This window comes from Oncorhynchus keta, chromosome 28 (assembly GCF_023373465.1).
Source record: "Oncorhynchus keta strain PuntledgeMale-10-30-2019 chromosome 28, Oket_V2, whole genome shotgun sequence".
Classification (NCBI taxonomy): Eukaryota; Metazoa; Chordata; class Actinopteri; order Salmoniformes; family Salmonidae; genus Oncorhynchus; species Oncorhynchus keta.
In genome coordinates this window covers 28,694,290-28,721,872 of record NC_068448.1, presented here as the reverse complement: position 1 = coordinate 28,721,872, position 27,583 = coordinate 28,694,290, and the positions used below count along the sequence as shown (strand labels likewise).

Sequence of the window (27,583 nt, the reverse complement as noted above, 5' to 3'; positions counted from 1 at the left end):
TTGAGTTCGCTTTAGCACAGAGTAGGCGTTCCCTAACGGCAAAATGCAAATAAATGGTAGAATGCCCCAATAGGATCTCACTAGCTTGTGCTTGGCTCTGCCCACCTTGCTTGTTCTTTTCACTATGATTAATTTTCTCCCATTGGAATGACAGGTTCTGGTCGATATTGGGTTAGGGACGTCCCAAGGATCTCGATTAGCATGGACCGAACAAGATCCACTCGTGACTTCCGTTTTTCCCTGAACCGGTAAACATGTATATATATTGTTGACTTAAATATCTGTCACTCATTAATTTGAGGCGTCCTATTGGTGCGAGATCATGGGCAAAGGCGGATGTTATCGGCGTGGCACACTGTCGGGGGCGGGGTTGAAGGGTCGGACAGGAAAAGAAAAAGGCGAGGACATCTGCAACGAAAACGGTAATAAAACTAGTAGCTAAATGTAACCTATTTTAACATCGTTGTTATTTATCACCATGAAAAGGGACCATTTATAAACTAAATGTTTGAATGAGGCTTTAAAACGTGTTTTCTGTAGCCAATATGACATTAGGCCAGAGTGACAAATTAGCTAGCGGCGTTGATGCCGGAAACGAACGAACGAACAATTGAAGTGAAAAGACTAAACGTTTCAGCTCCACCAGTCAGAGCTATACAGGCCAATGCTAGATATCAGGTCACCAGAGTCGGGTATACAGTGCCATCACCACCATTAGGAAGTTCGTAACACATCCCTGGTCTGAGAGCTAGCTAGCTAACTCACTCTTCACCCTGTATAGTCGACAAGATCTCTAGCTAACTAACTTGGTTAACAAGCTATCCTAGCTAACTCGCTAGATACCGCTGACATGACAAGTGACAATGTAAATAACCACCGTCCACCGAGCCGCACTTGCAATACTGGGCGTTTTTAAATGAGACAATCATTGTAGCTAACTATTTGTTTGTCCAACTAGCTACAGTAGTTATCTAGCACTGAGGTTACGTGAAGGGGGGGGGGGATAACTAGCTTGCTAATAGAACTTGGGTGCGGCTAATCCATTCATAGACGAACTACCTTTAGCGCCTATTGACGATAGTATCTTCTGCCAAGCCCGTGGGGAATTTTAAGATCCCCAACGCTCATCGTTAACGCATGTTTTGGAAGCTGTACCTGTGCTATCTAGTTTACTCTGAACACCTTTAAGTGTAACTGGATAAGAAGTGTAGTTCGTCAACTGGAGGCACACATAGTATATAGGTCTGTGCAAAACTGCTTTACTTACTGTATTTTTTATTTGAAAGAGGGGCATATCAGCATGTTTCAAAAACCGTTTAGCAAGAGATGATTGACGTTTCATAACGCTAATACACAGCGTGGGCGAAGCTAACCCCTGAAACCCTGAGGGTTTTTGTGAGAGCTGGGGTGCTGAGGACATGCGTCCATGGGGTGGCAAGCTTGATCTCAATCAAAGGGTCTTCAGCAGGTAATCTGTCCTTAGTGATGATAGTGACTTTTTTGGTATGATGGGTCATTCCATGTTAATGTATTAAACATTTCCATTTATGCATGTTCCTGAAATTCAGTAGGCTTAGATCAATAATTAAAGTTAGGTTACTATAAATCTATGGGGTTACAGGCCTTGAGCACTACGGACTGTTTTCCTGGACTCAGATTAACCCTTGTCCTGGACTGAAAAGCACTGCAATGGCGAACTTTGTGTGTGGGAAACTGGCTCTATGGTAATGTTCCAGATGTTCAGATTCTGTTACTGGAGCTGAAGTTGGTGGCTGGCTTTCATAGGTCCTTTGACGCATTTAGGAGGCTTTGCCCCAAATTCAGTTGTTGGTGGGAACCAGGGTTTCAATTAGACGGTACTAATCAAGCCGATAAATAAAATTGGCACCGGCAAATTGCCCGGGAAAAAAATCCCATTGCGAAATAGACTTTTAGCCTATTCGTTGATGTAAATACATTTGACTGGTCATACTTATCTTCTATGGGCAATTTGCATAATTTAGTGGTACTAAATTGGCGCGTGTTTATTCGTTTATTTTATTTATCACACGTGCACAACATAGATACAGAGCCTGTGAATGGAACATCTGTCGGACAGCGCTTTTATAAACTCAATATTGTGCAACAATTCTAAACGCAATGGTATATTTCTCAACTTGTAATTGAAGCGCGTTACCCATTCGCCATTCAAATGCTAGGCAACATGCCAGGCTTCATCGCATCACAACACTTTGCCATGAGTATGAGGCAGTATGCATTTTGAAAACATAGCTACTTAATTGTTTGAACACTGAACGTTTTATTTCATATGAGGCATAGTTCAATACCTTCCTTCAAAGTAGCCTAGGCAAAATCCGACCATATCAGTTGAAGATATTATTTTATAGACTTCCATAAGCCATTGAAACAAAGCCTATTTTCGCTCATGTTCTATATATATATTTTTCCCCCCGGTAACCAAATGAACATTTGCATGTAGCCTATTGCCTTGTGCGCATTCCTGTGCTAATAATGTTAAGAAATAGTTTATCAACACTTTAAGCTAAACTTTCTGATCTGTTGCATCAGATTCATTGCCTTTTAACGTTCGTTGCCTAGGCCTACTGATTTGTATGAATTTGGGATCTGCCGTCCCACAACTCCCAGAGTCTGTTTGGGCTATTTCTTTCTCAAGCTGACTAATATAATAGGTACATTTTCTACTACACAGAAATAAATAAAACCATTCAAAATAGCCTACTAAAGCATGATTTGACCATAGTAGATCATTAGCTATCCCTAGCCTTAAAACAAGTTTTTTTTTTTTTGTATTGCTTTGCCTACAGTGGGAAGGAAAGGCAGCAAGTATCAGCCAGCTGAGTTGTGATTGTCAGTGAAAAGTAGAGGCCCAACCAGTCATCGCAATATTTAAAAATAAAATCACGGGAAAGCAAATGGCTATTGCTGTAAAGAAAATACAATGAAATGACTCCAAACGGTCTATTAGTTATCAAAATGCTCAACTTAATTGAGCAAACAGTAGGCCTATTGCCTTATTGACACCAGCTGAGAGCATCGGCCATATCCCCGGTGAGTGCGCACTGCGCATATTCACTATCATTGTTGGTTCAGTGCCACTTAAATGTATTTTGGACAATCATTTCCTCCAGTTTAGATTGACTTCATTTTTCTTGATATGTTTGTTAGTCTTAGCAGAGTAGGCTACCCTGTAATTTGTCGTATAAAAAAACATTAATGTCTCCAGACAGTAGAATTGCATGAACTGTGTTTTCCCTTATAAAGAAATAAGAAACGTATCTGATAGTCTATAGCCCAGGCCTTCTTCTACGCGCTCATCCATGCATTGAACAGTTTTGCAAACTGTGATAGTCAGAATTTAGACAAATTAACTCGATCTAATCTACTCAGCCTACTATTCGTAACGTATTTCGCTGTTCGTTCTTGTTGGCTGAGGTAAAGTACATGTTCTAACATCTTCAAAGTGCGTGGTAAAGACTTGCATGTTCTGTTTAAGATGAATTAATTGAAATGTGATTTCTGTCATTCTGAGCACCATGAGTGGACGCCCTAAACAAGTTAAGCATCCAATGCACATGAGTCCCCTACTTTTAAAATGCTTCCGGTCAAATGCCCAGCGCATTTGTGATAACGTGATAACGTTAGGCCAACTCAGTCAGTGCCGTAGAGTTCCAGAACACTGACCGCATACGCATTGAGTATACAATGCATTACCTTGTTTGCATCATCCACATGTACCGTTTTGCTAGCTCATTATTTACAATGGGGAAATAAGTTACGTTTCTTCACCGGTCTGTATTTTATACCAAAAAAACGACCTCATAACTTGAAAGCCCTGATTTGCGAAGGTTATTTAAGATGACAGGCTTGACAATCCGTTCAGACATTTTGGCACAATAACTCACTACCCAAACCAGACGCAATTGGTTTCAAGTGGCCAAGAGACGTCGTGTGATCTCCTACTTTCTAGTGGAAGAACTGGGAATTAGGCGGAGGATATATTTAAATAAATGGATAAGTAGACTTCAGCTTTGTACTCATATGTACAGTATATCATTCCTGTAAGATGACAGTATAGCACGTTGCAAAAGTCCTGCAGCCCTGTGATCCAATGGGAATTTGCGTATGTTTAGGCCATCATTAGGTAAAATATTTTATTTTTGAAAACAGTAATTGGTGACATATTTTCTCAAATCTATACTAAATCTCTTATGGTCTGCTGTATCTCGGGCCCTGTAGTAGTTACATTGTTTCTGACACCTTTATCTGAGTCCCACAGTTCATACCTTTCTAACAGTACTGTGTTTGTAGAACTTATCATTTTGAAAACAAAATTTACTTTGAGGGTAATATACAATATTATGCAATGTTTAGAAAATGCCACCAGAGGGGGTCTGAGTAACAGGTTAACTAAGACTGTATGAACACATTTGCTTACAAATCTTAATTTTCTTGGTTGTGCTATATTATCACAAATTCAATGTTGCACTTTAACTGAGAAATTCTCTTGCAGATGGCTGCGATCCGTAAGAAACTGGTGATTGTTGGTGATGGTGCTTGTGGAAAGACCTGTCTGCTCATAGTCTTCAGTAAAGACCAGTTCCCTGAGGTCTACGTACCTACAGTGTTTGAGAACTATGTCGCAGATATTGAGGTGGACAGTAAGCAGGTGAGATTATACTGTTAGTCACACAGTATGCTATCAAGACACAATTGAAAACGATTTTTATGTTTAAGTCTTAGTTTTCACCTTTTCTCCAGAGCAAGTTACAGTTTTTGGCTAAACAGCAGTGTATACATTCTCTACTGTAAGTCGCTCTGAATAAGAGCATCGGCTAAATGATTAAAATGTGAATTTCTGCTCTCCATGTGGGTTCTAGGTGGAACTGGCCCTCTGGGACACAGCTGGACAGGAGGACTACGACAGACTACGGCCTCTCTCTTACCCTGACACTGACGTCATCCTCATGTGCTTTTCCATAGATAGCCCCGACAGCTTGGGTAATGCATTGGTGACTGTAAAGTTAATCTATCATTTGTGGTAAATGCAACAAATTATCCCGTTTCACTAGCAGCATTTTCCTAAAATTATCCCCTGTGTCTGAAACAGAGAATATCCCAGAGAAGTGGACCCCCGAAGTAAAACACTTCTGTCCAAATGTACCCATTATTCTTGTGGGTAATAAGAAGGACCTGCGGAATGACGAGCACACGCGTCGGGAGCTAGCAAAAATGAAGCAGGTATTTCTTAAATGTAGCATTGAAACTAAACAATCCATTACATTTATTTTATTGTGGTTGTGTTGCCTCATAGCTACTGACACTTCATGTATTGTCTGCTATTGTCTAAATATACACAGGTTGAGGTTTTTGTTTAGTTCAGTTTAGCTAGTTATGTTTTTGTTTGGCTTGTTATGATTGGTGGTTTAGTATGTCACAATGGATGCCAACCATAGAATACCTCTGAATACTTTCACACCTCTGACACGTGAACAGGAACCAGTGAAGCCAGAAGAGGCCCGGGACATGGCTAACCGCATCAACGCGTTTGGCTACTTGGAGTGCTCAGCCAAGACGAAAGACGGCGTGAGGGAGGTGTTTGAGATGGCCACCAGGGCCGCGCTGCAGGCCAAGAAACGTGGAAAGAAGAATGCCTGCCTCCTGCTATAGAGAGCTGGAGAAAGATGGGAGTGGGTAGGAAGGGGGAAACAAATTGGGCAGAGAAACGCTGCACCCCTCTAAGTCTGCCTCTGTGGAAGGGTGGGTGAGTTTCAAGGGGGGTGTGAGGGAGGAAAAACACAATTAAACTAGGCCAAAGGAAATGGAGACGGTGAAGGTCAAATGTAACAAAAGGGAGTTTACATTGAAGGCCAAGTTGATTGCCAATTGTTTTTTAAAATAAGATAATCGTAAGGTTAAGATTTTTTTAATTGGGTCTTGGACAAGTAGAAGGGTAAAGAAAAAACATCTCTCTGGTAAACTTGTCAGGGTGGTGTACTCTGAGGGACGGGATACAATTGGTGTTCATGATAGGTTGTTCACCACAGCGCTATTGCCCTGGTTCATAGAGCTGAGCATCGTCAGAGAAAGGGGGTTTCGTTGCATCATGGTGCATGTTCTCCCAACTCTGACCTCCCTGGCTTGCAGTGTCTGTCTGCGCTTGTCTTTCATTTCTGTCCAGCCATACCATAGGTGTTTATTTTCTTTGTTCTCCCAATGGATAGACTAACCCTATATTTGCACGGACCAGCATCTCCTTCTATGGTATCATAATCTTGCATGGACCAGCACCTCTTATGATATAATTGGTCCAATAGTATAGTTAATTTGATACAAGCAATTTTGATTTTAAATGGCTACATATTTTTATTTGCCTTTGACTATAAAATGTATATTAAAATGCATACAATAATATTGATACTAACTGATTTTTGTACGCCTGTTCATGTATTATAATGAAAAATAATTTTAGAATTTGGTTTTATCATTAGTTGGCCTCAAGTCATAAAGAATCTACATTTGATGCGGACTGTCAAACACTGTTTGGTTTGAAAGGGGAGGTGGGGGGGGGGACTTTTTATTAAGTGATAAAGGTTTTGCAAATTTGGTATTTTCTTCTTGCAGATTGTTTTTGCCTGCATGCCAGGCTATTATTGGGAGTGGGTTTTTAATGTGACCTATTGCTCACTCCCTCCAGTCCGTCTTTCTAAAACTGTATGTCTTCCTGTTTTTCCCCTCTTGTACTGTATGTTTAACCTTGTGAGAGTCTACTGGCTTATCCTGTATCAGTTGTGCATATTTTGCAAAAATTAGTAACTTTAGGATGAGTTTAAAAAATAACATGTAAAATGCTTAGTAATCCAAGAAAAAGATTGACAATATGTCATACTATTAAACGCAAGTAATTTCTTTAAATAACATCTTAGTCATTTGTGTGGGAGGTCTTTTGTATACAAATGCATCCTCACATTTCCGCAGTCCTCTTTTTAAAAGTACTCTTAAGAAAATAAATTGTTATAGGGAATGGTTGGTTGTCGTTCTTTCATGCTTCATGCCTCTCAACACAAAATCCCAAGATATGAATGGAATTTATTCACGATTCTGTTACAAAACAGTACAAGATTGAACATTTGACAGAATAGATCAAGGCATCGAGAAAGGAGTGCATCTCCTGGCCATCCCTCATGTAACATTTTTCACTTCAGTATTTACAAAGTGTGGTGGAGTCCAGCAACAAACTCCTGGTAATAGGGCTCTGGAAAAAAAGAGAGCAGTCAGATTTGTCTCGAATCTTCTGCTATTGTTGGTGTTTAAATTGACAATTGCACTACTGTAAATAGTTTGTATGGTGGCTGCAGTTCCGACTTTCACTTGACCTCTTCCTGACAGTTAAAGGTATGAGAGGCCCAATGTGCTCTACATATTGTTTTTATACATAGCTGCTCCGGATTGGACGTCTGTGTGGTGTAGTCTACAAACGTTGACATGTTGTACAACACACTTTTGTAACAGTAGGCTATTAAACATAAGCATGACACAAACAGGCAGTCTAAGTAGAGATTCCATGCAGCTATTTAGACATATCAAACAAGCAAGACACGGTCTAAATAGCGATAAAAAATTTAAAAATCTCCCATTGTCCTTGCGGCAGACCGATCACTGGAATTCATTAAGATTTTGCCACTGTCAAACTGGTTACCAGCTACAGTCATTGAATGAATGACACATTCATTTTCAAAGTCTGCTGCCTCAGTTTGTATGATGGCAATTTGCATATACTCCAGAATGTTATGAAGAGTGATCAGATGAATTGCAAAGTCCCTCTGCCATGCAAATGAACTGAATCCCCCAAAAACATTTCCACTGCATTTCAGCCCTGCCACAAAAGGACCAGAGATTCTCTCGTTAACACAGGTGTGAGTGTTGACGAAGATGATGCTGGAGATCACTGTCATGCTGATTGAGTTAGAATAACAGACTGAAAGCTTCAAAAGGAGGGTGGTGCTTGGAATCATTGTTCTTCCTCAGTCAACCATGGTTAACCGGCAAGGAAATATGCTGTCATCATTGCTTTGCACAAAAAGGGCTTCAGATGCAAGGATATCGCTGCCAGTAAGATTGCACCTAAATCAACCATTTATCAGATCATAAAGAACTTCAAGGAGAGCGGTTCAATTGTTGTGAAGAAGGCTTCAGGGCGCCCAAGAAAGTCCAGCAAGCGCCAGGACCGTCTCCTAAAGTTGATTCAGCTGCGGGATCAGGGCACCACCAGTACAGAGCTTGCTCAGGAATGGCAGTAGGCAGGTGTGAGTGCATCTGCACGCACAGTGAGGCAAAGACTTTTGGAGGATGACCTGGTGTCAAGAAGTGCAGCAAAGAAGCCACTTCTTTCCAGGAAAAACTTCAGGGACAGACTGATATTCTGCAAAAGGTACAGGGATTGGACTGCTGAGAACTGGAGTAAAGTCATCTTCTCTGATGAATCCCCTTTCCGATTATTTGAGGCATCCGGGAAACAGCTTGTCCGGAGAAGACAAGGTGAGCTCTACCATCAGTCCTGTGTCATGCCAACAGTAAAGCATCCTGAGACCATTCATGTGTGGGGTTGCTTCTCAGCCAAGGGAGTGGGCTCACTCACAATTTTGCCTAAGAACACAGCCATGAATAAAGAATGGTACCAACAGAGCAACTTCTCCCAACCATCCAAGAACAGTTTGGTGACGAACAATGCCTTTTCCTGCAAGATGGAGCACCTTGCCATAAGGCAAAAGTGATAACTAAGTGGCTCGGGGAACAAAACAGATATTTTGGGTCCATGGCCAGGAATCTCCCCAGAGCTTAATCCCAATGAGAATTTGTGGTCAATCCTCAAGAGGCGGGTGGATAAACAAAAACCCACAAACTGCAAGCATTGATTATGCAAGAATGGGCTTCCATCAGTCAGGATGTGGCCCAGAAGTTAATTGACAGCATGCCAGGGTGGATTGCAGAGGTCTTGAAAAAGAAGGGTCAACACTGCAAATATTGACTCTTTGCATCAACTTGTCAATTGTAATTGTCAACTTGTAATTGTCAATAAAAGCCTTTGACACTTATGAAATGCTTGTATCTATACTTCAGTATTCCATAGTAACATCTGACAAAAATATCTAGACACTGAAGTAGCAAACTTTGTGGAAATTAATATTTGTGTCATTCTCAAAACTTTTGGCCCCAACTGTACACACTTCGGCTGCCTATAACGTTCGGTTGCCCATAGGTGGAACAGCTACTCTGGCAAATTTCAATCATATCCTGTGGTACTTGCGAAATAACAGTTTTAACCTGTTACGCAGATTGTTTTGCCCCAATGCAAAACTCAGGTGGGGAGTTCACCATCATTGCAAGCATCGACAAAACAGGTGGCAGTCATGTTATTTTTCAGCAACTCAGGCTACGATATGGCAGCATAACTGTAAAAATGAGGCTACATCACAGATGTACAGTGTGGTTACACCAGACTGTTTTTCCCTCATGCAATATGTAGACTGCTCCCTGCTTGTGCTTTTGCAATATTCTTATTTACAACAGATAGGTTGTAGCCTACAAAATATTTACTTTGTAATGTTCGTTCAAATAGCAGTGGGGTTTTTATTTCTGCTTTTCAGATATGAGGCAGAAACGTAGCTACATCTTGTTGACCATATTGGTAGAAGAGGGTGTGGAAAGAAAGAAACAAAAGGGAGCGTGAGCAGCAGCTACGTAAACAATGTGTCCGTAAAATAACACATGCACGGAACATGAATCGGATCTTCAGTTCTGGGGGGGAAATAACCTGGGGGGGGGGTGTTGACGACAGATCCGCAGCCTCTGCCTAGTTTTTATCACTGTTATCCCATGTCATTGATTGATGTACTGATGCAAACCTGTATCAGGCTGTATGTAGGAATGTCTGATGAGGAAGTCTAGGACCACCATGGCACAGTTGGGCTTGAAGTCGTCACTGATCAGTAGTTCTTTCACCTGAAAACAACATTGTAGGCCTCCTTGAAGACATTCTTTGCGGGCCAGACATAAAAACTAACATGCAGTACTAGAGGTGCTCAAAAGTAGAGTGGCTGACCTTGTCCATGGAGTAGAGGTAGAACTCTTGCACCTCTCCATCCCCTATCTTAGGCTTGAACTCAGGAGGTAGCTCCAAGTCGAACACAAACTGGCTTTCAGGAAACACCCCTTCCTCATCCTCATAAGTATAGCTATGAGAGAAGACACAGGGGTGATTGAAATAATGTGGATTCGATTGTAGGCCTATGTAAAAGCATACAAAGAGATATTCTCAATGAGACTGCAGACAGAGCTGGCTACTCCTGTTGAGATGTCAATCACCTCACTGTGCTTACGGGGCGGGCAGTCTCTGCTATGTCTTCTGGGATGCAGGCCTCCTCCTCACATTCCTTGATCAGGGTGTTTTTCACACCGATACCTGCTGCTAGTCCCCCAGCTGCCTGAAAACATGGTGGAAGAACATGGTCAAACCAGTTTGCCATTCACAAAAAAATATGTACCGGTAAAATGTAAACGGTTGTATTATAATTTTAAATCAATAGGTGCTGACCAGGTTGTCCAGTTTTCCAGGGTAGGTCTGCTTGGTCATGGATCGTCGTCCCACCCACATCCTGAGTTCCCCATTTTCACCCTGGCAGTACCCATTAATATGGACTCCATACCGTTTCACTCCAAAAAGGCCTACAAAAGACAATGTTAATAGGGCATGCAGGGGGAACACTGAGATTATTTTCTACTGTTATTGCTTAGGACACGACTTACTTGTGGCAGATCTCTCCATACACATTAGTGGAGTGTCGCAGAATCTGGGCATTACTTCATACTTCTATAGAAGATGCCCAAATACATAATTTCAGGGAATTTTAAAAATGTGTATAGTTTGTTTTCAGTTTTACAGCATATTATAATACTCTCACCTCATTTCTCCATCCTTTCAAGACAGTCAACAAGCCTTCCCTCCTAAGTGACTGAAGAACAGAATCAACAGCATCTGACCTCCTCCCATAGGAGTCAAGATTTTGGCACAGAGTAATAGCGCCACCTTGTGGTGGATTGAAGACCTCTGGAAATGTACTCAAAATGGACGCCACTTTGGAAGGCACCCACCCAACTTGCTCTCCTCCCACCTCAAACCGAAGGCATGTGGTGCGACTGGAGCCTGGGTGACACAAACATACATATTGGATGCGAGAGAGATGTGTTGTAGTATAGCCTAGATAATGCCGCATTCACGTACTAGTCGGAACTCGGAAATGTCCGATTTTCTAACTGGTTGTAGTTATACACGTGCCAGGTTCAACCACGTGAACGCGGCATAACACCTAATAATTGTCGCTATCAAACACACATAGCTAGCCACAGCTTGTAATTCACTTCCAGTTATCACAAATAGTTTTAACTCTAACCTGGCGAATAAAAGTTATTCATTCGACGAAGCACCTGGAGCATTTTTTCCGACCAGGTAGTCATGATTTCAAGCCTAGGTTTTTGACGCGAGTCCAATGATTTTATGAAGGGTACAAATTAAACAACGATATGTTATGTTTTATTTATGTAGCTACATAATCTTTTCACTGTGATTATTTTGCAAGCGCCATGTTCCTCTCAGCGGTGTGTACTCGGCGTGCGCAATCGCCCACTGCATAAAACGCCCACATGATTCGCAACATTTCCATTGGTTGAAGACGCGTCTGCTGCAGCAGCTGGTTTATCGCACGCCGATATTTGGAGTCACAAGGGCTGCGTATGTATGTGCGCGTGCGTGTCGCCATGTTCAAAACAACTGGGAACTATGAAATCTCCGACTTCAATGCCTTTAATACAACTTGGAACTCGGAAAAAACAAGCTCCGACTTGGCATTCCAAGTTGAACGGCATTTCAACTCGGAATTCCATGTCAGAAGTTTTCTAGAGCGCCGAACTGAAGATCACTGACATTATGAGTTGACCTCGTTTATGTCTGAGTTCCCAGTTGTCCCGGATGACCGTTCAAAACGAGTTTTCTCAGTAGGATAACGTTGTTTTTTTTACGATTTCCCAGTGGTCTTGAACGCACTGAAGTCGGTAGTCAGAGATTTCCCGAGTTCCCAGTTGTTTTGAACGTGGTATTAAACCTTGCCAACACCTTGGACTTTCTCACTCATCTTAAGAGCCTCACCAGGCCGACGTTGTGCCCTTTATACAGCATCAACCCTGATAGCTATTCGTTCGGTCTACAATATAATACAATAGGCTACAATACAATGTTGATAAGCAATCCTACTGATATCAGTTTTATTGAACTGACGACACTTTCATCTGTATTACTGAAAATCTTTATTTATTGAAAATATACAGTATTGTGGAGTATAGTGTTTACTCCCCTTTGTTAATATTTTGAATTGAATGATCTATGATTATTGGGGATTAAATACATTTATATTTAAGGAATACACTTCAAGGACATAACAAGACCCCTTGTCTTTAAGGGCTTCTAGGGCTCCAGAGTGATGCAGCAGTCTAAGGCACTGCATCTCAGTGCAAGAGGGGTCACTACAGACCCTGGTTCAGTGGTCTAAGGCACTGCATCTCAGTGCAAGAGGTGTCATTACAGTGCCTGGTTTGAATCCAGGCTGTATCACATCTGGCCGTGTTGTGGATGATAGTGTTGTGGATAGAAACTGGACCACATACAAGATGTTAACCAATACATGTTGAGGATGGATGCATGTTGTAGATTTATTTCAATGTTTTCCAACTTGTTCAGGCAATGGTGTGATGGCATGTCAGCGCTAAGAAGAGGTATGAGTATTTTCCCGGTCTGAGGGTCCATGAGTCTTTTGATTCCTTTACTCAACCCCATTCATGAATTCCAGGAACTCTGTGGAAGAGTGACACCCAGAGAACATGATAGATCAGCAATAGAAATGTCTTACTGACTGCCTGGATTTGAACTGTGAAAGGTTTGGCATGAAAGGATAGCCCCCCCTTAAAAGATTTAGATGCACTATTGTAAAGTGGCTGTTCCACTGGATGTCATAAGGTGAATGCACCAATTTGTAAGTCGCTCTGGATAAGAGCGTCTGCTAAATGACTTAAATGTAATGTAAATGTAATATTGACACTGTTTTAGTTGTCTATATGTTTGTCTTTATAGGTTCTTGTTAGAGTAAACCCAAATGCTTTTTGGCAACCACTTTGCTTGATATTAGCCTTACTTGTCAAACATGCGGAAAAGTTCAGCCAACTCTTCCTCCGGTTTCCCTTTGCTTTCCTCATTCATGTAACGCACCATCATGACTAGGAACTCATCAAAGCCTACTGTCCCGCTCCCTGTAAACACGCACGCACACACACACACACAGCAGCTGTAACATGGTGTCTTAATATTGAAACATAGTAATGTGAGTTCCAAAGTAACAGTTCAGACCAGTCTGAAAACTATGTATGAACCACCCCCTCAGGCTACTTGACCTAATGATTTTGCCTGAGGTTAAAGGTATACTTCAGGAATTTGGCAATGAGGCCTCTTCTTTACTTCCCCAGAGTCAGATGAACTAGTGGATACCATCTGTATGTCTCTGTGTCCAGTATGAAGGAAGTTAGAGGTAGTTTTGCAAGCCAATGCAGAGGTTTATGGGCATCTGTTAGCATGCTAGTATAAGGGATGTACAGTAATATTGTGTGTGTAGTATTGAGTGTTAATCAGTTTGCAGCCATAGTGACGCACCATCCTCATCCACCTCGTCTGCAGCTCCTCAGGGGTTGGGTTGATCTGCCCCAGCGTCCTCATCACCTTCCCGAACTCCTTTGTGCTGATGCAGCCGTCCTCCGCATCCTGACATGCAATGTCAAAGGCTGCCTTGAACTCTGTGGGAACATAGTGGTGAGAAGCAGATTTAATGGCGCTGATGGGTATTACTAGTGTTTCTACATAGATATGAATGGTGCAAAGGTAAAGAAGAATGTCATAGGATTATTGTGTACAAAAAGCAAGGCTCACCATTTTTCTGCTCTTCTGTTAAGTTCTCAACCTGAAGGGAATAGTGGAGCAAATGCAGTTATAGTGCTTTAGAACTCATTTTAACCTACTTTATGTGCCTAAATTATGCAGGTTGGTTGGCCTCTTGTCATTTATTATTTGACAAACCACTCATAGTTGTGGTCCTTCTGTAGCTCAGTTGGTAGAGCATGGCGCTTGTAACGCCAGGGTAGTGGGTTCGATCCCCGGGACCACCCATACGTAGAATGTATGCACACATGACTGTAAGTCGCTTTGGATAAAAGCGTCTGCTAAATGGCATATATTATTATATATTATAGTTGGACCACACTGGAGGCCATTGGTGGTCATTTCCTAATTTTCTTGTCTCTCTTCACCTTGATCCGCAGTCAGCCCCTAGCCCTCGCAGTGTGTAATGCATCCCATTAGTACCCCAGCACCTTCTCCCTCTTCTTGAACTCAGCCCAAAACCTGTCGCGCACAGCCACCTACCCCTGGTGCAGTCTGACTGAAATGTCCCGCTGCTTTCTTCACCTACTATGCTTGTCGGGTACTATGCTTGTCGGGGGGCGATGGGGGGCTCTGGCACCGACTCCACTGACAGCCATTTGTTTGAGCCGAAAGCTGTCGACACTCTTCTTCCTCCTAACTGTCCTTTGTTTTATTGTTGTCGGGCAGAGAAATGCCAGAAATCCCATGTAAACACACAGCACGTTCTCCGGGGTCCTCAGAGAAGATAATGATGAGCTCAAATGATCATATTCAAATCAAATCAAATCAAATTTATTTATATAGCCCTTCGTACATCAGCTGATATCTCAAAGTGCTGTACAGAAACCCAGCCTAAAACCCCAAACAGCAAACAATGCAGGTGTAAAAGCACGGTGGCTAGGAAAAACTCCCTAGAAAGGCCAAAACCTAGGAAGAAACCTAGAGAGGAACCGGGCTATGTGGGGTGGCCAGTCCTCTTCTGGCTGTGCCGGGTAGAGATTATAACAGAACATGACCAAGATGTTCAAATGTTCATAAATGACCAGCATGGTCGAATAATAATAAGGCAGAACAGTTGAAACTGGAGCAGCAGCACAGTCAGGTGGACTGGGGACAGCAAGGAGCCATCATGTCAGGTAGTCCTGGGGCACGGTCCTAGGGCTCAGGTCCTCCGAGAGAGAGAAAGAAAGAGAGAATTAGAGAGAGCATATGTGGGGTGGCCAGTCCTCTTCTGGCTCTGCCGGGTGGAGATTATAACAGAACGTGGCCAAGATGTTCAAATGTTCATAAATGACCAGCATGGTTGAATAATAGTATTGACATGACAACATGCTTTCTGTTGTGCTAGCAAGGGGTAATTCAAATTGAATTAACTTTTTCAGAATAGCTGGGCTCATTAGAACATGACTAACTTTGTGTTTAACCTTGGTGAATCTTGGTACTTGTAAGTTGCTTATTCAAAAGATACAATGTTAAATTTCCATTGACTTTATAAACTCTTGTGGTGAGATCATTTATTCATACACTGAACTCTGCTAACAATTATGTTAGAATGACAATGTCCTTTTCTAAATTGGACAATAATGGTCAAGACATTCAGAAAAGCTCTGCTGGTACTTCTCAATTACTCTCTATAAAAGGAGTGTTGAATGACACTTTCACATTGTGTGCTTTTCCTATTGCATGACCATGTTTAGTTGTGTCTGACACCAGGGTTGGGTAGGTTACTTTCTAAATGTAATCCGTTACAGTTACTAGTTACCTGTCTAAAATTGTAATCAGTAACGTAACTTTTGGATTACCCAAACTCAGTAACAGTCTGATTACATTCAGTTACTTTTAGATTACTTCCCCTTAAGAGGCATTAGAAGAAGACCAAAATGTATGTTACCAATTGAATGACATCTATTGCAGGTTAACGTTTACATAGCTGGCCATATATGGATTTTACTTTATGGGTTGGTTATGTAGGCTTCTTCTAACCCATCGCTTTCTACTACATATAATAATAATAATACAATAACATTTTGTCTTTACATTAAAAACCAAAGTCTATCAGAATTCCAGTCATTCCAATAAAAATGTATATGCCTTGATCTTCAAGAATAGGACGTGGAAATATGGAAGTATAGATTAGCCATATTGTTTTACCTGAGCATAACCCCAAAACTAAGGATTTATTAGCCAGCCCTACTCTGTTGTTTATGATTTTTGATGTCATGGGGCCTGTTGCACAAAACTAGGATAAGGGATTAAGCCAGGATATCTTGGTGATCCTGGCTCAATTGATCCGTAATCCGGTTGCACTAAAGATGGATAGGGGGCAGGAGGATATGTTATGGTATAAATTACCATGGAATTTATTCTGTGGAGCTAGCCTGCTCCAGACCAGGCTAAATTCAGGATCTATTTAATCTCATCCCTAATGTCAGTCAGCAGTCACCACAAATGGAAACCAATAGTTATTTCACTGCTCACTATACATTGTTATCACATATAACTAGACCCACTGTCATTATTTAAACGTTTGTGATCATTCATTTCAATGATTTTGGATAAAAAATGATTTTTAGATGTTGCTATCATTAGATAATTTACAGTTTCCCATAGACTATATATAAAATGATAGAATATTAGGGCCACAGATGGGAAAAAAGACAAGTCATAATATTGTAACCAGTTGTTTTAAAGGAGGACAGTTGTTAAAATGACAGATGCGGGGCATTTCGTGAAATTGTACTTCAGTATGGTTTCATAAACAAAGACATGCTGATGTGCCAGAATATTAAGTATCACATTGTCATAAGTATCAAAACTGTAAAAACAATATGTAGCTTTTCTGCAGAAAGAACCAGCCTCATAAATGTATGACTTTATCCTTTTTCTTCAGTGTGGCCCTAGTACTCTGTCATATAAACAAATACACATTCCATATGAATATAAAAACACAATGTGTAACATTATGTTCCTTTATTGAATAAGGACAAAACAAAGCAGGTAAACCATCAGCTCCTTTCGAAACTGAAGTCACAGTGACTCTACAAGATGGAAAGCACAGAATCCAAGCATATTATACAAAATGATACATACACATTCAAAGGTCTGTATATAACACACCCTGCATGTCTGCACACTAAAATAAATGCAGGACAAATCCATACACATCAACTGAACAGACAAATGAATGGATGCAGTAGCCTCCCTGCAGCCTTGTATTACACACAGTATACCGCACAAACATCATAAGAGGCCAAATTCGTAAAAAAACGAACCCAAAAAACCCAAATTCCTCTGCCACCGCAGGACATATTTAACCAAAATTGAAAGCACACATACTAACTAAAATAATTCAACACATATTGGTCCCTCAGCAGCCGACCACTGTTCATCAGGGAAGATTGCCGGATTGCCCCAGTCCATGGCTGGTGGCACTCTGGGGCCCTCTCCTTCCTCAGGCAGGCCACATTGTGGAGGACAGCACAAGCCACAGTAATATCACATGCCCTAACAGGGCTGACCCTTAATTTGTGAAGGCAGTGAAAGCGTGCCTTCAGGAGGCCAAAGGTCATTTCAACTCTGGCCCTGGTCCTGGCATGGGCATGGTTGTAGGCCTGCTGTGCTTCCTGGGGGTCTGTGAAAGGTGTCAGGAGAAAAGGCTGGCAGCCATACCCCTGTCTCCCAGCAACACACCAGAGAATTCACCTGTCAACACAAAATCTCATCATTACTACCTCATAAACACAGTGATATTCTTGACACAGCCATGATGGTTATAAATAGGGGTTGTGTGGCTTACCTTGTGATAGGCACTGATAGATTTCAGAGGCCCGAAAGATTCTGGAGTCATGGACTGAGCCAGGCCATTTTGCCACAACATTGCTGATCACACAGTCAGCATTGCAGACCATCTGAAATCATAAGATGAGGAATATTACACCAATCAATGCACATCACTGGCAGATTTTTTTGCTTATTTTCCTAGGTAATTTTGCTCAAGAAAATATTCAAGATGTTTTTTAGATATTTTTTTTTTACTGAAAACAAGACAAAAATACTAAGTAAGAAAGACATTTTTGCAGTGCAGTGAGCAACCGACCTTGGGTCCTTTGAAAGGCGCTATATAAATTAAAGTGATTATTATTATAGCTCATCTATTTATTCAATTACATTTTATTTATATAGCACTTTTCACAATTGTTTCATTCTGTCAAAGCAGCTTTACATTAATGAAAGCAGGAGAAACACAAAAAAAACGGTGGACAACATAAGAAGCAGAGTACAACGGCTAAGATTAAACCGTACTGAGCGTAGTAACGTTAAATAATAATGTAAGGCTTTAATAATAATTTATCATAGCTTTATACAGTGTGATGGACTTACTTTACACAATTTCACTCATATCTGCAGTGCATTTCAATTAAAAATTTAACCGTTTCATAATTACAGTACAACTGCGTTTTTGGAGATGTGAATTAAATATTTGAATTGAAATTGTGATGTTTCAGCGGAGCGGTGAGTGTGTAATTGTGCACTACTTACGCATTCAGGCGGTCTGCAATACTTTGCCACGCCTTTTCTCTTTGCTTTATCACTGTGGCGGTGTTGCCTTTCTTCTTAATTATATCTTTTACCTCCTCGTATGCCTCCATGAGGATTTGTGCTTCCACGGGGAAAAGTACGCGGCTCTAGTTGCCATGGTAAATCAGTTAATCTGTGATCTGTGGCGGGGTCTATTTGAGTGAGCCGTGAGCGCGCACCTATCCAGGATTGGTTTCACCCGGCTTAATGAATCCGTGTCTGCTCATCCTGGCTTGGTCTTTGTGCAACCAATTAAGCCTGGACGCACATGTTTTGGCTTCATTGAGCTCAGCTTAGTCATTTATCCCGGATTCTTAATTCTACTTTTGTGCAACAGGCCCATGGAGGACTGATTGGGCTCATTGATTCTAGTTGAAAAAATGAATGGCATGCTTTGAATACTACTGAAAAGTGCTATTACCATGTGAAAAATTATTGCCAAATGCTGCATTTGCTTTTGGCCTATTGTTTACCTTTAAGTTGGTGACACTTTGATATCTTGTTAATATGCAGCTGTTTAAAGGGCAAATCCACAGATGAAACAATAACAAAACTGTCACCCCACCTTTGTTTTGATAAAAAGCTGAGGGATGGATCTGGAGAAATGTAATCACTCTCAGATGAATAGACAGAGGTATGGATTAAAGGACTGACCATCCATGATATCAAAATGATTGTTTTAACCATGTTATGAGGCTATACAGTGTTTGTTTACATTTACAATGTTTACAAATATTGGAGAAAAACAAGCTTATGTTTTGGGTTCTCTTGGAGTGTAGCAGTTGAACTAAGCTCATGAGGCACTTCAAGAATTAATGGATATATACTACCGTTCAAAAGTTTGGGGTCACTTAGAAATGCCCTTGTTTTTAAAGAAAAGCACATTTTTTGTCCATTAAAATATCATCAAATTGATCAAAAATACAGTGGAGACAATGTTGTAAATGACTATTGTAGCTGGAAACGGCTGATTTTTAATGGAATATCTACATAGGCATACAGAGGCCCACTATCAGCAACCATCACTCAACCATCACACTTTATAATTTTAAAAGGCAAATTGATCATTAGAAAACCCTTTTCCAATTGTTACCACAGCTGAAAACTGTTGCACTAATTAAATAAGCAATAAAACTGGCCTTCTTTAGACTAGTTGAGCATTTTGTGGATTCGATTACAGACTCAAAATGGCCAGAAACAAAGCACTTTCTTCTGAAACTCATCAGTCTATTCTTGTTCTGAGAAATGAAGGCTATTCCATATGGGAAATTGCCAAGAAACTGAAGATCTCATACAACGCTGTGTACTACTCCCTTCACAGAACAGTGCAAACTGGTTCTAACCAGAATAGAAAGAGGAGTAGGAGGCCCTGGTGCACAACTGAGCAAGAGGACAAGTACATTAGTGTCTAGTTTGAGAAACAGATGCCTCACAAGTCCTCAACTGGCAGCTTCATTAAATAGTACCCGCAAAACACCAGTCTCAACGTCAACAGTGAAGAGGTGATTCCGGGATGCTGGCCTTCTAGGCAGAGTTCCTCTGTCCAGTATCTGTGTTCTTTTTCCCATCTTAATCTTTTCTTTTTATTGGCCAGTCTGAGGTATGTTTTTTTATTTGCAACTCAGCCTAGAAGGCCAGATTCTGGTTAGCGCCAGTTTGCACTGTTCTGTGAAGGGAGTAGTACACAGCGTTGTACGAGATCTTCAGATTCTTGGCAATTTCTCGCCAGTTTGATCACTTGCCATGATTGAAATGACCTTGCTGCTCAACAAATCAATAAGTTCATTCTGTATTTGGTGGCCAAGGTAGCTGGTGGTGTGACTCAAGGTCATTTTTTGGACACGGTTAAGGTGTTCATCCTCAGGCTCAGACAAGATTTGTAAAGACACCTGTGAGGCTGAGGAGATAGATGGCTCCTCATCCTGAGGTGCTGAGATAATTTCTAAAGAGGCCTGTGTGGCTGAGGATGTAGATGGCTCCTCCTCCTGGCCAGTCCCAGAGGGTGCTCCAAAATATTTCATAAGTACCTCTGAATTTGCATTGAATTACAGTATATGAGTCTGACACCCTAAATACATTTGTTGCACAATTAAATATACATGTCATTATGCACAATTTATCAAACTTTCAGAATAGGAACCAAATGAACCCTATGACTTCATTGGCTAATTCTAGGCATAAGACACCCCAAAAGACTCAATATATCACAAAAAGTACAAAATATCAGCATAATATAGACGTCTTATAAGTTAGCCAACAGCATTGGCAATTCCCCTTACTGAGCTCAGGAACTAGTCAATACAATCACAGAAAACCTTTATGATGTCACCTCAATGAAAGTTAACCAAATCAATAATGTGCTAATTAGGTTGTAATCGTTTTGCTACAGGCTACACACGTTGTCATGATGAAACTGTGTGAAATGATATCTAATGTTATGTAAGCTAGTTAGACAGAAAATTAAATATTGTCGCCCTATTTGTAATAGCATAGCAAGCAACATAGCACATAGGCTTGTATAGCACTTGTCTTTGTTAGCCTATTTCATTACATGCATCATTTTATACTCATAAAGAGATGACATAGCTGCATACCTTTATCTTTTGTGCATTTCTCCTCTTCTTCTTTCTTATTTTTCCTAAACTGGCCTCCTGATGGCTTAGACCTTTTCTTATCCATTTGTGTTGATTTGGCACTCAAGCATACATTACCCATCCCCCAACACTGTCAACCAAGAGTCAAGACTAAACCAATTCACCTTGGTGGTGTGCAGACTGGTTTTATATTATTCTTAAATATTTCGCACAAACCAGAAAAAAATGCAACAATATGTCTGTGAAACTATATATTCACAATATTATGAATGAATTGTGGTTTATTTTGTAGCATTTCGTAGTGTGACAGATTTTACTAATTGCATGAGTACTGAACAAAGTTAGAGGTGTGCTATTTGATAGATTTCTTCACTCCACCTACCTCGGGCTTCCAGTGGGGAGAACTGAGGTCAACCTCTCCCTCCCTCCTCCCCATCTTGTACTTCTGAGTGGGAGACCTTCCCAGGCAGTAGCCTGCCTAGCTCACAAACTAGAATCAAGCCGCCTACTCCGACCAAGGTTAATTGACCCACAGTCCCACACGGTGACATTATATCATTGACATGATGTGCAATGAGCAAAATAAAACCAAGCGCGTAAATGTCACCATTCCAAAAAATGTGTGTGGGCGCCCCATGCCACCCCTGGCAAGATGCCGCCCTGGGCAGCTACCGATGTCGCCCATACCAAAGTCCACCACTGCCTCCAAGCGTTTATTCAAGTTGGATAATCTTTGGATGCCGACAGCAGTCGCACCATTGGAAGACATTGCTTGGACTGTAGCCTACAAAAGCCTCTTCCTGCTCTTTTCCCTCGATCGTTCAAACACATTTTGTGTCCTCATAGTGTTCTCTGACTTGTGGTCAGACTCGCTCAGGTGGAACAAACTTAAACGTGCGCCTTTTTTCAATGCTGATTTGAATGTCATTGAGAAAACAGAGAAGTGTCAATAAAAAAAATTCTCGCAAACATCCTTTCTGAATTTGAAAGTGATCCTCAATTGAATCATCTAGTTTTCAAAAGTATCTGTAATCCGATTATGATATTTTTGCTGGTAATTTAACGGATTTCAGTTACCAATTTTTTTGTAATCCCTTACTTGTAATCTGTTACTCCCCAACTCTGCTTGACACTCAATATTACTGCATTTACCTTTGACCAGTCAACGCTAATGTGGGAACATTTCGAAATGTGACTACCAATCAAAGGTACCTTGGGGATACTGAAATCATAATTTACAACCCGGAAGCTCTTGTGAAATATATCTCAAATAGAGGTTGATTGGTAAACCCATTTCTCGCTTCTCACAGCTCTTAGAAGCGGATTAGGGCTTCTTAATGTCATCAATGTCTATTTCAGTCAAGCAGCTAGAGATGGCTTTTCTCAGGGACCGTTAACCTCTATTCACCTTTGGCTTGTGTCCAGAGAGTGTGCACAGTCAATACAATGTGAACGGGAGCATAAAGCCATTGTGTGAAATTTGTTAAACATAACACCCACAGTCATGACAGGATGTTATTTTCACATACATTTTGCAGACGTTCTTATCCAGAGCAACTTACATAAGCAATAATGGTTAAGTGCCTTGCTCAAGGGCACATCGACCGATTTTTCACCTAGTCGGCTCGGGTGATTCGAACCACGACCTTTCAGTGACTGGCCCAATGCTCTTAACGGCTCGGCTACCCACTCCACAACCTGAGCCAACAAACCCCAAAGAAAAGGCATGGGATTTCATAACAGTGTCTTGTTTTTGGCTCGTCCAGTCACAGTACACCCAGGTACACCAATGAGGGAAGTTGGAGATCATGACCCTCCTTCCTACTTAGTACATCAGATGAAGACTCCTAATCGATTCTAACTGTCCTCTACATAAACTTTCTAGAATCCCCCTGTGTCACCTAACTACCACCTAACTACCACCCTGCAGGTTTTGTCCCTGTATCTGTACTCACCGCTGCTTTGTATACATCATCCATGGCTGCTGGCCTGCCTTTGTCTCTGTTTTTGTCACCGGAACACAACGATACTCCCACAAATGCCTCAGACACAGGACAAATGATAGAAGCAACACCTGCCCCAGCCTTTATTGTTAGGGGCATGTGGTGTTAAAAAAACTTCTGAACCCCCTCTATGCGTCATCCCACTGTTCTCATCACGAGAGAGAACGATAACTATAAATAGATGAAGAACAGAGATGGTCCAACAATAAGAGAGCCTAGGCCGCAGCAGCTAAATTGGTGACATGTATTGTCTCCAAGCTAGACCTAGAGCGAAAATGATACCAAGTAGGAACACCTTTTTTTTTAAGGATGTCAAATCAGTACACTTGTTTGTGTTATGCCAATGTGGTTGTTTTTGACATAAGCTCAATTTCTTAGCTAAATAAGTATCTTTCAAATACAAGATTTGGGGTTTTGTTGGGGATTTGGTGGCCTCTCCACACTGGTCTGTGGGGAGAGAAATTAGTTCCAATCCGTGTCTTTTTGCAGGGATACTGTACTTATTACAGTATCCCTGGGGCGGCAGCGTAGCCTAGTGGTTAGAGCGTTGGACTAGTAACCGGAAGGTTGCGAGTTCAAACCCCCGAGCTGACAAGGTACAAATCTGTCGTTCTGCCCCTGAACAGGCAGTTAACCCACTGTTCCCAGGCCGTCATTGAAAATAAGAATATGTTCTTAACTGACTTGCCTGGTTAAATAAAGGTAAAAAAAAAAATGATGTGTTGTATCATTACTTACTCATTACTCATCACTTATCTTTCGTTTGACTATGGAGATAATAGTGAACACTGTGTATGAAGTCTATACAGTACAAATAGTCTTTATGATGTTAAGAGGGGGTTTAAACTACTGTTGGGCCTAAGTGGAGGGCTGCAATAGTGAAGCCCTGCCTATCATAAGCTGTATTAATGTCCCCAAAGTCAACACAGAAGCATCAAATGTACATTTAATTTGAATTGTTTAAACTCTTCATATTTTGTAGTTTTTAAGGATTATTCAAAAGCAATCACATGAGTGTATTGGTCTGCACGTTCCCTATATTCTTGATAGGCCTATGGATGTATAATATTTTTGGCTACAAATACTTTATACAGCAAACTTCTGAAATCAGCAAAGGAAGAGGAAGAGAATGCCCTGCCAATCGGTGGGTGAAATGGGCACGGGAAGTCATTATAACAATAGATACAGTAAAGCTATTTTGGATGGTTTGTGTCCTTGATTGGAAATAGTGTGCACCAACATCTCAGCTGTCAAAGAGAGAGAGAGAGAAAGAGAGAGAGCGAGAGAGAGAATATGTTTTGGGGATGTGGCACGGTGATAAATCTTACCTCTTCATCTACTGTACTGCTGGAAATAAAGACAGTCCCTGCCATTGTCTGCCAGCTGTATTACAGGCCCCAGGCCAAAGGTCAAATCTCTTATGCAGACCTAAAATATACAGACCATAAATAATCATCAGATTTTTATGGTGATAGGTGACCACAATCTGCACCGAGGCAAACTCTGTCAGTTAGTTATTTCATTTCATGAAGTGTGAATATACAGTGCCAGTCAAAGTTTGGACACACCTACTCATTCCAGGGTAGGTTTTCTTTATTTTTTTACAATTTTCTACATTGTAGAATAATAGTGAAGACATCAAAACTATGAAATGACACATATGGAATCATGTAGTAACCAAAAAACTGTTAAACAAATTCAAATATACTTTATATTTGAGATTCTTCAAAGTAGCCACCCTTTACCTTGATAACAGCTTTGCACGCTCTTGGCATTCTCTCAACCAGCTTCACATTGAATGCTTTTCCAACCGTCTTGAAAGAGTTCCCACATATGCTGAGCACTTGTATGCTGAGCACTTGCTGCTTTTCCTTCACTCTGCGGTCCAACTCAATTGGGTTGAGGTCGGGTGATTGTGGAGGCCAGGTCATCTGATGCAACACTCCATCACTCTCCTTCTTGGTCAAATAGCCCTTATACAGCCTGGAGGTGTGTTGGGTCATTGTCCTGTTGAAAACAAATGATAGTACCACTAAGCGCAAACCAGATGGGATGGCATATCGCTGCAGAATACTTTGGTAGCCATGCTGGTTAAGTGTGCCTTGAATTCTAAATAAATCATAGACAGTGTCACCAGCAAAGCACCCCCACACATCACACCTCCTCCTCCGTGCTTCACGGTGGGAACTCCACATGTGGAGATAATCCGTTCACCTACACCGCGTCCCACAAAGAAACGGGGGTTGGAAATAAACATCTCAAATTTGGACTCGTCAGACCAAAAAACAGATTTCCACCGGTTTAATGGACATTGCTCGTGTTTCTTGGCCTAAGCAAGTTTCTTCTTCTTATTGGTGTCCTTTAGTAGTGGTTTCTTTGCAACAATCGACCATGAAGGCCTCATTCACGCAGCCTCCTCTCAACAGTTGATGTTGAGATATGTATGTTACTTGAACTCTGTGAAGCATTTATTTGGGATGCAATTTCTGAGGCTGGTAACTCTAATGAACGTATTCTCTGCAGCAGAGGTAACTCTGGGTCTTCCTTTCCTGTGGCGGTCCTCATGAAAGCCCAGTTTCATCATACAGTAGCTCTTGATGGTATTTGCGACTGCACTTAAAGAAACTTTAAAAGTTATTGAAATTTTCCGCCTTGACTGACCTTCATGTCTTAAAGTAATGATGGACTGTCGTTTCTCTTTGCTTATTTGAGCTGTTCTTGCCATAATATGGACTTTTACCAAATAGGGCTATCTTCTGTATACCAACCCTACCTTATCACAACACAACTGATTGGGTCAAACGCATTAAGAAGGAAAGAAATCCCACAAATTATCTTTTAACAAGGCACACCTGTTAATTGAAATGCATTCCAGGTGACTACCTCATGAAACTGGTTGAGAGAATGCCAACAGTGTTTAAAGCCGTCATCAAGGCAAAGGATGGCTCCTTTGAAGAATGTCAAATATAATTTGATATTTTTAACACCTTTTTGGTTACTACATGATCCATGTGTTATTTCATAGTTTTGATGTCTTCACTATTCTACAATGTAGAAAATAGTAAAAAAAAAAAAAAAACTTAAATGAGTAGGTGTGTCCAAACTTTTGACTGGTACTCCATGTCTGATGTGAACATCATTTCTTTGCATGTAGTGAGGTTTCAGGTTTCTTTCATTTCTGAAAGTGCTATACCAGGCCTTGAGTAAAAATACTATTTTGAAAGGTGGGTGGCAAATGTGACTTCCTCTCACACCACACTACTCTCTAGAATAACCTGAGGTTTGTCAGGACTTATAATGGGGATGGATGAATTCAGTTACTTTGAGCACTTTACTTAGCCACATGTTATTTTGTGTCTGGAATTATGTCATTTCCTTATTGTTGCAACAGATACTGCACATAGGTTTAGGTACTTATTAAAGCATAATGTATATTTAGACAAATGTTCTAAAAAAACAATAAAAACAATTGTAAATTAATTGTGTTGCAAACCAGACTTGATTCTCACATGGACTCAAATAACCTGTGTTTTGCTGTCAAGGGTATATTGAGGTCAGCCTCTTAGCCAATCACCTTCTTAGTAAAAAGGCATTGTGAAAATATTCAAGATTTCTGAATTCTCAGACCATGCAGTGCATTGAAAGGCACAAGGACAGATTTATTAAGAATTTGCGCCAGTGCAAAGTTTGCACCTTTGTTTTCTATACTTGCAGTAAGGTTGTTAATTTTCCCAATCTTTTATTGACCTTTACCAGTAAATTTTGGGGCACATATTCATAAACTGTCTCAGAGTAATATCGCTGATCTAGGATCAGTTTAGCCTTTTCAAAAGGGGAGACTTAGTCCTAGATCAGCACTCCTAAGATTCTTTATGAATACAGGCCCATTAGCAAACTTTGAACTAGTGCAATCGTTGAGTAAATCTGATCCTATAAGTATCTATGGCGTATGCTCAGATTACTCATTAGGATTGCATACTCAGTCTGTTTTGTTCCTGGTTGGCCAGGCAGCAGGTCAGCAGGTGTCTGTTTCTAAAAGCAGGATGGTGTAGAAGTGTTTGGTATTTACTCTCTCTGAGTGGTTGGTGTCAGGCACACCTTTTTAAATCTCACTAACAGGATGTGGACACCACAATCGAGTAGGAGTTGGACAATTTGGATGGGGTTTTGAAAAATGTTTAAGAAATTAGACATGAAATACAACCAGGGGTCATACTGGGAGAAATAGTGGTAGGAGGCCAGTGATAGATGTGGCCCAGAATGCAGCAAGTGCTGCTGCAACCATATCCCACTCCCAGTTCATGTATATTAAACTTACTATATCGGGAAACATGAATTGACATTGTTGACATACATTGTGGTTGTCTTAGTTA

At 41.0% G+C, this 27,583-nt stretch overlaps 2 protein-coding genes and 1 pseudogene across 3 annotated transcripts; 1 reads left to right on the top strand and 2 right to left on the bottom strand.

Moving 5' to 3' along the window:
* Window positions 1-261: 261 nt before the first annotated feature.
* LOC118360978 (rho-related GTP-binding protein RhoA-C-like) lies at window positions 262-7,042 on the top strand. Its single transcript, XM_035740615.2, has 5 exons — window positions 262-422; window positions 4,532-4,687; window positions 4,899-5,019; window positions 5,129-5,259; window positions 5,515-7,042. The coding sequence occupies exons 2-5, from the start codon at window positions 4,532-4,534 to the stop codon at window positions 5,686-5,688; spliced, it is 582 nt and encodes a 193-aa protein (XP_035596508.1). The 5' UTR covers window positions 262-422; the 3' UTR covers window positions 5,689-7,042.
* Window positions 7,043-7,087: 45 nt separating this feature from the next.
* Window positions 7,088-11,710, bottom strand: tpk2 (thiamin pyrophosphokinase 2). 2 transcript variants are annotated; one of them, XM_035740614.2, is made up of 8 exons: window positions 11,469-11,710; window positions 10,980-11,221; window positions 10,825-10,885; window positions 10,613-10,743; window positions 10,384-10,502; window positions 10,121-10,253; window positions 9,924-10,020; window positions 7,088-7,273 (listed from the first exon to the last, which is right to left on the bottom strand). In XM_035740614.2, exons 1-8 carry the CDS (start codon window positions 11,530-11,532, stop codon window positions 7,227-7,229), a joined length of 894 nt encoding a protein of 297 aa, XP_035596507.1. In that variant the 5' UTR covers window positions 11,533-11,710; the 3' UTR covers window positions 7,088-7,226. The 2 variants fall into 2 exon arrangements, with proteins under 2 accessions (XP_035596507.1, XP_035596506.1); XM_035740613.2 differs by having other exon boundaries at window positions 10,825-10,888; window positions 11,469-11,707.
* Window positions 11,711-13,255: 1,545 nt separating this feature from the next.
* LOC118360410 (troponin C, slow skeletal and cardiac muscles-like) lies at window positions 13,256-23,186 on the bottom strand (annotated as a pseudogene).
* Window positions 23,187-27,583: the final 4,397 nt, after the last annotated feature.